Source organism: Eucyclogobius newberryi, unplaced genomic scaffold (assembly GCF_026437365.1).
Source record: "Eucyclogobius newberryi isolate DKJ021-1_F unplaced genomic scaffold, fEucNew1.0.hap1 SCAF_1, whole genome shotgun sequence".
NCBI classification, from domain to species: domain Eukaryota; kingdom Metazoa; phylum Chordata; class Actinopteri; order Gobiiformes; family Gobiidae; genus Eucyclogobius; species Eucyclogobius newberryi.
The window spans coordinates 3,052,628-3,065,658 of NW_027315723.1; the positions used below are offsets into that span (position 1 = coordinate 3,052,628).

The 13,031-nt window shown below is 44.5% G+C and overlaps 1 protein-coding gene across 2 annotated transcripts in view; it reads right to left on the reverse strand.

Moving 5' to 3' along the window:
- dpf3 (double PHD fingers 3) overlaps window positions 1-12,610 on the reverse strand; it is a 67,438-nt gene extending 54,828 nt beyond the window's left edge. For both annotated transcript variants that reach the window (XM_072440920.1, XM_072440835.1), the window contains exon 1: window positions 12,502-12,610. In XM_072440920.1, the coding sequence (XP_072297021.1) occupies window positions 12,502-12,533 (32 nt within the window). In that variant the 5' untranslated portion in view covers window positions 12,534-12,610. The remainder of the gene's footprint in view (window positions 1-12,501) is intronic.
- Window positions 12,611-13,031: the final 421 nt, after the last annotated feature.

Sequence of the window (13,031 nt, forward strand, 5' to 3'; positions counted from 1 at the left end):
GTAACTCGTAAAGTCTCAGTAATCGTCAAAAACCGTGACGTTTTTTCCCCACAACAATCGTAACACAAACACTTGACATCGCGACATCGCTAGCTGGAACCAAAGCTAACGGCGGAGTGACTTTTATTCCGTGGCGACTTGTTTTTCGGACGAGCCGTGAACAGGAAACTCGCGTGAATCCCGTAAAAGTGCCATTTGAGCAGCAACAATTAGCAAACGACAACAGTTACAATCGCCGCGGTCGCAATAACGTCATCTTTGGGAGCTGAACGCGTTTCCTCCGGGTTTTTTTCTTCTTCTGTCTAAAAGAATCCACAAGAATCCCACGTGTACGATATCCGTTTGCATCGTGGAGATTTTCGTTCTTCTCTCAAATGTTAATGTTTCCCGCGGATTCGGAGGCGGAAAAGGCTAACGCATTTCTGTTTTATCCAAACGCTGGGTTTATATTGTCACTTATCTCCTTTGTTCAACCTTTGAACACTTCATTTTCAAACAGTGTAGTTTCTTTTCATGCTTTTTCATGCTCAAGAGAATCCGGCGAGTCAAAAGTATCGTTTGTCAGACTAGGTTCATTGTTTAGCTTGATTTAGACCGCGTGGGACAGAATTAGACCGCGTGGGGCCACCGTAGTCTCCCTGGTTAACGGGAAACGCTGCTCACTGTTAAAGTCACAGTCATTACCGGCAATTGTCTCCTAAGTGCTTCCTTTGGCCTGTCACGATACTTTGCAAATCAAACTATTGCGATACACGAGAATATCGAAAAGAGATCGACACATGAGCGATTGTCTGGAATCTCGAGAGCTGATTTTGACAATTTTCCCCCAAATCAGAGAATAAGAATTTACTACAAACTAGAGTTGTCAAAAGTATCGAAAATCTGACACTAATCGATACTAGAACAAGTATCGAAACTGAGTTGAGCGGATTTAAGTATCGACGGCGATAAAATCACGCAAAGAGGAGGAAATCTGACCTTTCTTTTACAGTTTTGGAATGATCTTGAGCTTTATCAGAACAAGCGCGAAACCACGAGGAAACATAAAGAAAGCGCAATTACTTTGGGCAAAAAATGACAAATAACAAACAACAAAGTCACTCATAAACCCAGAGTATTTTAGTACAAACTGTAGCACAAACGAGAGCGGTTTTGTCACGTTTCACGCCGTTCCTCTTCGCTCTAAAACCATAAGCTTCACGCGTGTTCTTTAGGCAGCGAAACGTCGGCCTCTGCTGCAGATTTAAGGCCGATACCACTGAAAATATCGACTCGATATATCGACACGCCGGTATTTCGATAACACATCGTAACTGCATCGCGCCGCGGGCAAAAAAAAGCAGAAGAATTGCGGTAAAAATCTTTGCTAAATGAACGTATCATTCAAATAATATACGACGCAATAAAGAAATAACAGAATGGAACACTAAAGTCGCATTTCGAATCATTAATTAGTCATAGATATGTTAATTAAACAACCCTCCACAGCTCAAATGTTCATGTAACAATATATTTTGAAAAATGAGTGCATAGGAAAGTACACTAAGCCCAAAAAAAATGTGCTTTATTATTAAGGCTGCAACTAATGATAATTTTGCTCATCGATTAGTCTAGCAATAATTGTGCAGATTAATCGAATAGTTAGATTGGTCACATGATGAAAGGATTCTTACTAAAAGGGGAAAAAGAATCAAATTCTTTAAATTGACACATTTCCTGCATCATTTTTATGCAGTTGCGGCTCAATTTGAGACAGATAACGTTTTTTTTTCAGCTGCATCAGCGTCTGGACCAGTTAACGATTATTCCATGACTAAATGAGTTGACAATTAGTTAAATAATCAATTTGTTGTGATTAAAGTTGTTACAGCTCTAATCTAAATATTGAGTCGATAGAATAATTATCATGATTAGAGGCCGAGTGCTCCTGGATATTTATGTAATGTTCATTTAATTAAGTCCATTCCATTTATTTTCATTTAATTGTATTAAAGGCCTAAGGCCCAAAGTCACTGGGATGGGCTCCAGTCACCCCCGACCCCGAAAGGGAACAAGAGGTAGAAAATGAATGAATTTATGAATTTTTTTAAACTTTTTTAAAAATGTAATTGTATTTTTAAATTTATTTATATTTGTATTTGTGATCCAGTATTTTATGAGATTATGCATCATAAATGTCACCATCCTTGGCACACACTGCACTTTTCTTTTAATATATAATCCATGTGTAGCAATCTTAATCTTAAATAATCCCTCAAATAAAGAAAGAAAGAAAGAATACGATAGCACTCAATAGCACAAAAAATAGCACAAAAAATCTAATTCATCAAAATAAAAGACAACAGAATCAGAATAAGGTTTATGACCATTTGTCAATGAACAAAAAATTCACAAACAGAGGAAATTGTCCTGGTAATTCATGCAGCACAAAACAACAAAACGATGAACAATGAACAAAACAGCTCTTAGGAAGTGTTCATGAGTCCAACGGCAGAGGGAAAGAAACTGTTCTTGTGATGGGAGGTTCTGGTCCAAATGGACTGTAGCCTCCTGCCTCAGGGGAGTGGCCTCCTGCCTGAGGGGAGTGGCCTCCTGCCTGAGGGGAGTGGCCTCCTGCCTGAGGGGAGTGGCCTCCTGCCTGAGGGGAGTGGCTCAAATAGTCCATGTGCCGGGGGAGAAGGGTCGGCTGTGATCCGACCTGCTCGTCCCAGAGCCCTGGTACAGGTCCTGCAGAGATGGAAGTCTGCAGCTGATCACCTTCTCAACAGAGCGCTCAATGCGCTGTAGTCTCTGTTTGTCCCTGGCTGTGGCTCCAGCGTACCACATGGTGATGGAGGAGGTGATGGAGGAGGTGATGGAGGAGGTGATGGAGGAGGTGATGGAGGAGGTGATGGAGGAGGTGATGGAGGAGGTGAGGATGGACTCAATGATGGCCGTGTAGAACTGCACCATCATCTGCACTGGCAGTTAGCTTTCCTCAGCTGCTGCAGGAAGTACATCCTCTGCTGGACCTTCTGGATGATGGAGCTGATGGTGAGCTCCACTTGAGGTCCTGGTGATGGTGGTGCTGAGAAAGTGGAGAGAATCTACAGTGGAGATGGGGGGGTCTGTGATGGTGGTGGGGTGGGGGGGGGGAGTCCAAGATCATCTCCACTGTCTTCTGGGCGTTGAGCTCCAGGTTGTTACAGCTGCACCAGGACACCAGCCGCTCCACCTCCTGTAGACGGACTCATCCCCGGCCGAGATGAGCCCCATGAGGGTGGTGTCGTCATGGTGATGAGGGTGGTGTCGTCCACAAACTTGATTAGTTTAACGGAGTCGTAGTGCTGATAGTGTCTGAGACATTCTTCCCCAGCCGCACACACTGCCTCCGATCCGTCAAGAAGTCAATGCTCCACCTGCAGGTGGAGTCGGCGCTCCCCCTGCAGGTGGAGTCGGGGCCTGCAGGTGGAGTCGGCCCCCTGCAGGTGGAGTCGGCGCTCCCCCTGCGGGTGGAGTCGGCGCTCCCCCTGCAGGTGGAGTTGGCGCTCCCCCTGCGGGTGGAGTCGGCGCTCCCCCTGCGGGTGGAGTCGGCGCTCCCCCTGCGGGTGGAGTCGGCGCTCCCCCTGCGGGTGGAGTCGTGGAGTCGGCGCTCCCCCTGCGGGTGGAGTCAGGCAGGTTGAGCTGGGAGAGCTTGTCCTGGAGCAGAGCAGGAGGTGGTGTTGATCCTGGTGTAGGTTCCTGTGAGTCCAGGTGCTGCAGGTGAAGTGGAGAGCCAGGTTGATGGCGTCGTCCACAGACCTGCAGATGCTAAAAAAACTGAAACTGTCTCTGTGGGAGTCGTGGTTCTAATGGATAAAAGCTCTTCACGGACGTCAGAGCGGACACACTAATGAGACAAAAACATCTCACGCTCACACGGACCAGGCAGAGCAAGAGCTCCGACATGATCATGATGAAATGCTCATTTCCTCAAAGTAATTCAAACATTTACATATGAGACTCTAGACACGACTGAAGACACGTTAAAGACATGTTAAAGACATGTCTAAAGACACGACTGAAGACATGTTAAAGACATGTTAAAGACATGTTAAAGACACGCTAAAGACATGTCTAAAGACACGACTGAAGACACGTTAAAGACATGTCTAAAGACACGACTGAAGACACGTTAAAGACATGTTAAAGACATGTTAAAGACACGACTGAAGACATGTTAAAGACATGTTAAAGACACGTTAAAGACATGTTAAAGACATGTCTAAAGACACGACTGAAGACATGTTAAAGACACGTTAAAGACACGTTAAAGACATGTCCAAAGACACGTTAAAGACACATCTAAAGACACGTTAAATACACGTTAAAGACACGTTAAAGACACGTTAAAGACATGTTAAAGACATGTTAAAGACACGTTAAAGACACGTTAAAGACACGTCTAAAGACACGTTAAAGACACGACTGAAGACACGACTGAAGACACGTTAAAGACATGTTAAAGACACGTTAAAGACACGTTAAAGACACGTTAAAGACACGTTAAAGACACGTTAAAGACATGTTAAAGACACGTTAAAGACACGTCTAAAGACACAACTGAAGACACGTTAAAGACATGTTAAAGACATGTTAAAGACATGTTAAAGACACGTTAAAGACACGTCAAAGACACGTCTAAAGACACGTTAAAGACATGTTAAAGACACGTTAAAGACACGTCTAAAGACACGTTAAAGACACGACTGAAGACACGTTAAAGACATGTTAAAGACACGTTAAAGACACGTTAAAGACACGTCCAAAGACACGTTAAAGACACGTCTGAAGACACGTCCAAAGACACGTTAAAGACACGTCCAAAGACACGACTGAAGATACGTTAAAGACACGTCTAAAGACATGTTAAAGACACGTCCAAAGACACCTTAAAGACACGTCTAAAGACACCTTAAAGACACGTCTAAAGACACGTCTAAAGACACGTTAAAGACACCTTAAAGACACCTTAAAGACACGTCCAAAGACACGTCCAAAGACACGACTGAAGATACGTTAAAGACACGTCTAAAGACACGTTAAAGACACGTCCAAAGACACGTCCAAAGACACGTCTAAAGACACGTCCAAAGACACGTTAAAGACACGTCTAAAGACACGTCTAAAGACACGTTAAAGACATGTTAAAGACACGTCTAAAGACACGTTAAAGACACGTCCAAAGACACGACTGAAGACACGTTAAAGACACGTCTAAAGACACGTCTAAAGACACGACTGAAGACACGTCTAAAGACACGACTGAAGACACGTCCAAAGACACGTTAAAGACATGTCCAAAGACACGACTGAAGACACGTTAAAGACACGTCTAAAGACACGTTAAAGACACGTCCAAAGACAAGACTGAAGACACGTTAAAGACACGTCTAAAAACACGTTAAAGACACGTCCAAAGACACGTTAAAGACACGTCTAAAGACACGTCTAAAGACACCTTAAAGACACGTCTAAAGACAAGTTAAAGACACATCTAAAGACACGTCTAAAGACACGTCTAAAGACACCTTAAAGACACGTCTAAAGACACGTCTAAAGACACCTTAAAGACACGTCTAAAGACACGTTAAAGACACGTTAAAGACACGTTACAGACACGTTACAGACACGTTAAAGACATGTCTAAAGACATGTTAAAGACACGTTAAAGACACATCGAAAGACACGTCTAAAGACACGTTAAAGACACATCTAAAGACACGTCTAAAGACACGTTAAAGACACATCTAAAGACACGTCTAAAGACACGTCTAAAGACACCTTAAAGACACGTCTAAAGACACCTTAAAGACACCTTAAAGACACGTCTAAAGACACGTCTAAAGACACGTCTAAAGACACGTTAAAGACACCTTAAAGACAAGTCTAAAGACACGTCTAAAGACACGTCTAAAGACACGTCTAAACACATTTCTGTTGGATCGACATAAATATTGTGTGAATATCGCTATCGAGACGCTCCAGAGAAGTCCAGATATTCTCAGTGTTCTCAGGGGTTTTGGCATGACGGGCCAACGTTCAGCACGGCTGAGTAAATTGTCATTATCCCGTTTTAATTCCATTGACCGAGCTCCTACAGGTAATATTCAGGTATGAAAAGAGTGATCTTAATGGGATATTGGGCTGAGCAAAAAAATATGTCTGTTTGCCGTAACCCAACAACGGTATAAAACTAGCCGACTGAATTTTTTTTTTTTCTTATATTTCGCCGACTCACCAACTGTCCTTTTCAAAAGCGCCGTGTAGAATAATTTAATAGCGCTGATCAACTTATCGGCACTCGCACGGTGATCTTAATATGGTATTGGGATCGCCGCATGCTTTTAGATTGGATTTGAAAACCCGTATAAAATCATATGGACGGGGGCCGACTAGGCGAAATACGAGTAGCTTCGGCATTCTCCGGACTCATAAAAAGTACTTACAAAATTCAACGCATATCGCGGCGTATTTTCCGACGCTTTTACCATGCGCCGTCTGACGTTACAAGTAGCTTCGGCAAACGAGTAGCATTCTCCGGACCACGGCTCGGCAGCCAATCAGAGCCAAGCACACAAATGTTGTCGACCAATCAGCGCGCGGCATGCACATTTTCACTTGTAAACAGTAAACTGTAATGGCGGACTATCGTCAAACGCTTCCTGGCCCGAAGATTAAGATTTATTAATAAAATGACCCCGTCCATGCACTCGAAAATGTCATAGGCGAAAAGTCATTTTTTAAGTACTTTTTACGGCGCTCGCACGGTTTGTCCCACCACCATCCTTCAGCCTCAGCCCAGTGAGAACACTGCATCGCTCCATGCTGATTGTTGTTTATGTATTTACTGAGCACGTTTACAACCGAAACGCTGAACAACAACGAGCAAAACGATTAAAAAGCAGCAACAACGGTCAAATAAAACGAGTACGAGCAACAAACGACGAGAGAAACAAATGTGAACTATGTCTGGATTTTCAAAAAGACAAATTTAATCCTTATTCATTGATTCACACACAAACACACACACACACACACACACACTTACACACACACACTTACACACACACACACACACACACACAGACACACACACACACACACACACACAGACACACACACACAGACACACAGACACACACACACACATACACACACACACACAAACAAACAGACACACACACACAGACACACACAGACACACAGACACACACACAAACAGACACACACACAAACACAGACACACACACAAACACAGACACACACACAGACACAGACATACACAGACACAGACATACACAGACACACACACACACACACAGACAGACAGACACACACACAGACACACACAGACACAGAAACACACACACAGACTCTCACACACACACACACACACACACAGACACACACACAGACACACACACAGACAGAGACAGACACACAGACACACACAGACACAGAAACACACACACAGACACAAACACACACACACACACACAGACACACACACACACACACACACACACACACACAGACACACACACACACACACACAGAGACACACACACACACACACACACACACACACACTGGGCCCTGGAGGATTCTGGGACAATCTAATCTTATGGAAATGTAAGACAGTGATGAGGCTTGTGCGCGCGGCGATAACACAAACATTATCATCAGACACTGACATCATCTGTTTTCATACAGATTTCATCCAAAACACAGAACGTTTCAGAGCCTGGACCAATATTTACACTATTTATATATTTACACATATTTATGTCTCTAGGGCTGAAATGTGTCTTTAAATTCAGACTTTTTTGGGGGCAAATTACACCATTAGTTTCAATCAACTTTTCTTGTGGTATTTTGAGAATTTTTAATCGTAAATTATATACAAGAATACAAGAGTACATTCAAGAGTATATTAGCATCTTCAAAACAATAAGAATACCAGTTTTGCCCTGGTTTAATCCTTTTTTAGTCGCGGTTTAGTCCAGATTTAGTCCTGGTTTAGTCCTGGTTTAGTCCTTTTTTAGTCGCGGTTTAGTCCAGATTTAGTCCTGGTTTTGTCCTGGTTTAGTCCAGATTTAGTCCCGGTTTAGTCCAGGTTTAGACCCGGTTTAGTCCTGGTTTAGTCCAAATTTAGTCCAGGTTAGTCCAGGTTTAGTCCCGGTTTAGTCCCGGTTTAGTCCCGGTTTAGTCCCGGTTTAGTCCAGATTTAGGCCAGGTTTAGTCCAAGTTTAGTCCAGGTTTAGTCCAGATTTAGTCCCGGTTTAGTCCCGGTTTAGTCCCGGTTTAGTCCAGGTTTAGTCCCGGTTTAGTCCAGATTTAGTCCAGATTTAGTCCAGGTTTAGTCCTGGTTTAGTCCTTGTTTAGTCCTTGTTTAGTCCTTGTTTAGTCCAGGTTTAGTCCTGGTTTAGTCCAGGTTTAGTCCAGGTTTAGTCCAGGTTTAGTCCAGGTTTAGTCCTGGTTTAGTCCTGGTTTAGTCCCGGTTTAGTCCCGGTTTAGTCCCGGTTTAGTCCAGGTTTAGTCCTGGTTTAGTCCTGGTTTAGTCCAGGTTTAGTCCTGGTTTAGTCCTGGTTTAGTCCAGGTTTAGTCCAGGTTTAGTCCAGGTTTAGTCCAGGTTTAGTCCTGGTTTAGTCCAGGTTTAGTCCAGGTTTAGTCCTGGTTTAGTCCAGGTTTAGTCCTGGTTTAGTCCTGGTTTAGTCCAGGTTTAGTCCTGGTTTAGTCCTGGTTTAGTCCTGGTTTAGTCCTGGTTTAGTCTCAGTTCTCATGTTGTGTGTTGGTGCTTAATGGAAAATTTTCCTTTTTTTCAAATGCAAATTCACCAGATCAAAAATTGGGATCAAACCAAGACAAAACCCGAAACTAAACCTGGACTTGACCCGGTCTAAACAAGGACTAAACCAGGACTAAACCTGGACTTGACCCGGTCTAAACCAGGACTAAAACAGAACCAAACAGAGTCCACGTGACGATCAAAAACTGGATCAATTCAGGACTAAATAATGAGGTAAAAAAAGCACGGCGGGCGTAAGCAGGACGCCTGAAGTATCTCCACGTGTCTGAGCCAAACGGAGCTCAAAACGAATAAAACGGCGCAATTAAACAGGAGCTCACGCAGAAAACAACTATTCACACAGAGAAGTACGAGTAAACGGTGTCTTTACATGTTAGAGACGTGGAAACTCATCACACACTCACTCCAAATCCTCTCCTTTCTGCTGTTGTACCACGGAAATCCTATTAATACAAGCAACCGGTCGACACAAGACGCGTTCGACCGATTAATCGACCAGACGACTGAAGGATCACAGCTAAACCAGAGCAGTGAACAGTTCAAGACTAAATATGCTCAAGGAAAAGCTTAAACACCACATTTTCAACCATCTCCATTGTTTAATTTCCTCTTCACATACGACTGTTTTTAATCTAGAGCGGTCGATATTTTGAGGCCGATATTATCAATGATTACGTGTTTTTTTTCTGCTGGAACTGATGATGCTGCACGAGAAGGTTCAAACTAAGCGCCAAACGTCTCCTTTTGTCGGGTTTTTCGGCCCAAACTGAATATTATCCGATGCCAGAGCTTCGAAAGGCAATAACCGACGGGCGAAAAGGCAATAACCGACGGGCGAAAAGGCAATAACCGACGGGCGAAAAGGCAATAACCGACGGGCGAAAAGGCAATAACCGACGGGCGAAAAGGCAATAACCGACGGGCGAAAAGGTGCAGACGTCAGATACCGTTCTCTGTCCTCACGTCACAGTTTGATCCAAACTCTTACGACAGGAGCGTCAAACTTTTTACACCGAGGGCCACTGTGACACTTATACTGAGCAGAGGGCCACATTGTGACACTTATACTGAGCAGAGGGCCACATTGTGACACTTATACTGAGCAGAGGGCCACATTGTGACACTTATACTGAGCAGAGGGCCACATTGTGACACTTATACTGAGCAGAGGGCCACATTGTGACACTTATACTGAGCAGAGGGCCACATTGTGACACTTATACTGAGCAGAGGGCCACATTGTGACACTTATACTGAGCAGAGGGCCACATTGTGACACTTATACTGAGCAGAGGGCCACTGTGACACTTATACTGAGCAGAGGGCCACTGTGACACTTATACTGAGCAGAGGGCCACATTGTGACACTTATACTGAGCAGAGGGCCACATTGTGACACTTATACTGAGCAGAGGGCCACATTGTGACACTTATACTGAGCAGAGGGCCACATTGTGACACTTATACTGAGCAGAGGGCCACATTGTGACACTTATACTGAGCAGAGGGCCACATTGTGACACTTATACTGAGCAGAGGGCCACATTGTGACACTTATACTGAGCAGAGGGCCACATTGTGACACTTATACTGAGCAGAGGGCCACATTGTGACACTTATACTGAGCAGAGGGCCACATTGTGACACTTATACTGAGCAGAGGGCCACATTGTGACACTTATACTGAGCAGAGGGCCACATTGTGACACTTATACTGAGCAGAGGGCCACATTGTGACACTTATACTGAGCAGAGGGCCACTGTGACACTTATACTGAGCAGAGGGCCACTGTGACACTTATACTGAGCAGAGGGCCACATTGTGACACTTATACTGAGCAGAGGGCCACATTGTGACACTTATACTGAGCAGAGGGCCACATTGTGACACTTATACTGAGCAGAGGGCCACATTGTGACACTTATACTGAGCAGAGGGCCACATTGTGACACTTATACTGAGCAGAGGGCCACATTGTGACACTTATACTGAGCAGAGGGCCACATTGTGACACTTATACTGAGCAGAGGGCCACATTGTGACACTTATACTGAGCAGAGGGCCACATTGTGACACTTATACTGAGCAGAGGGCCACTGTGACACTTATACTGAGCAGAGGGCCACTGTGACACTTATACTGAGCAGAGGGCCACATTGTGACACTTATACTGAGCAGAGGGCCACATTGTGACACCTATACTGAGCAGAGGGCCACTGTGACACTTATACTGAGCAGAGGGCCACATTGTGACACTTATACTGAGCAGAGGGCCACATTGTGACACCTATACTGAGCAGAGGGCCACTGTGACACTTATACTGAGCAGAGGGCCACATTGTGACACTTATACTGAGCAGAGGGCCACTGTGACACTTATACTGAGCAGAGGGCCACATTGTGACACTTATACTGAGCAGAGGGCCACATTGTGACACTTATACTGAGCAGAGGGCCCATGACAGAGTGAACCATTTCAAATGTTGCATTTGACATAGTTCCGACGCCTCCATCTTTAATAAGACCTGGAACATTAATTTTAAGTGAAAATAACATCAAAATGATTGAACATTTCCAATTTTGTAGTAAAAAGTACTACTTTTTGTTGTTTGAACCAACTTAGCCGGAAGCGAAGGGCCATTAAACATTGGTCTGTGGGCCGCATTTGGCCCCCGGGCCGTAGTTTGGACATGCTGGACTGAAGTCACATCTACACAGACCTAAAGAGGTGGGTTTTTTCGCACAACCTTTTGGCTACGCGCACGCCACAAAACTGACCGTTATCTGATTTCTGGAGTTATCAGATTATCCCAAATGTCACGTAAACAGTGACGTCTGACGCGAGTAATCGGATTTCTCTCAAGAGATGCTTCGCGTTTGGACAAGGTGACTCCCAAAAGACAAAAAGAACGATTGAAACAGTTATTACTATTGTACACGGTGATCACGCAAACACAACACACCACAGATCGCATTACGGGTTATCTGATTACTCTAGCAGCCGTTCTGTCATGTGAGAAATAATTCGCTTTTTTTAATTTATTTTTATTATTTTTTGTGCTTTTCTTTTATGGAGCAGAAACGCGCACATTTGGTCCACATTTGGTCCACATTTGAGCCGGGTTCGTCTCCCCGCGACCCCCGGAGCAGCCCCCCGTTCACCGCGGCGCGTTCACTGCAGATTTTCCGCCGTAATAATCGTACGTAATAACGCGCCATTGTTTATCCGCCTCTGACAGTGGCGCAACGGCGCAACAACGGACGGCGCGGCATCAATCACCGTGTGCGCTTTGTGTCCGCGGCGATCACGCGTCCGTGCGCAATCCGGCCCGTCCGAACTCGAGCCCAACAACAACAACAACAACAACAACAACACAAACAACAACAACAACAAAACCCGCACAACTTTGGTGCGCGTGAAGCCGTGCGTAAGGAAACGTGCGCATTTTTCCCGGCGTGTTCCGGGGAGACGCGCGCGCGAGCGGAATAACCGACTGCGTGACGCTCCTGCGCGTGCGGCAAACAACGGGAAAATGATGCGAGAATTGTGTTTTATCAAAGCATTTTCTGACGCGTTCAAATCCCACGAAACGCGACACGCCGCAGCGGCCGCAGACTCGCGCCGTCCGATGCGCGCGTGCGGCGAGGGCAGAAGGAGGAAGGCACTTACGTTTTCAGAGGATTATGAATGACAGTCGCCATTTTCCTGCTGGACTGTAACGTAATATTCCAACAAATCTCGGTGTGTGTAGTTTGGGACCCTAAATGAAGGGGGAAAAAAGGAAAAACCTCAGCCAATGCGCGCGTGTCCACTCTGTGTCCGAGCCAATGAGCGCGCGCGGCCGGGGAAGGGGGCGTGGCGTGAGAAGCTGTCAACGGCGCCCCGATCGCTCGCGGATAATCTGATCAAAATGGAACAAATCTGAGCGAAATATACTATTATTATACTAACTGCATATATTTACCCGTGAATTTGTATTATTATTATTATTATTTTATTTATTGTTTTCATGCTTATATTTTTTTTAATCATTCATATTTTTACCATTACTTATTTGCGTCTCTTCTTTCCCGTGTTGTTTTTTTAATCATTTTAAGATACTGTTCGGTAGAATCCATTGTTATAACGTTTATTCCGCTATTTCTCGTTTTGTTTTCCTTCTTTTCACAATTGTTTATTATTATTTATTGTACGGTTGA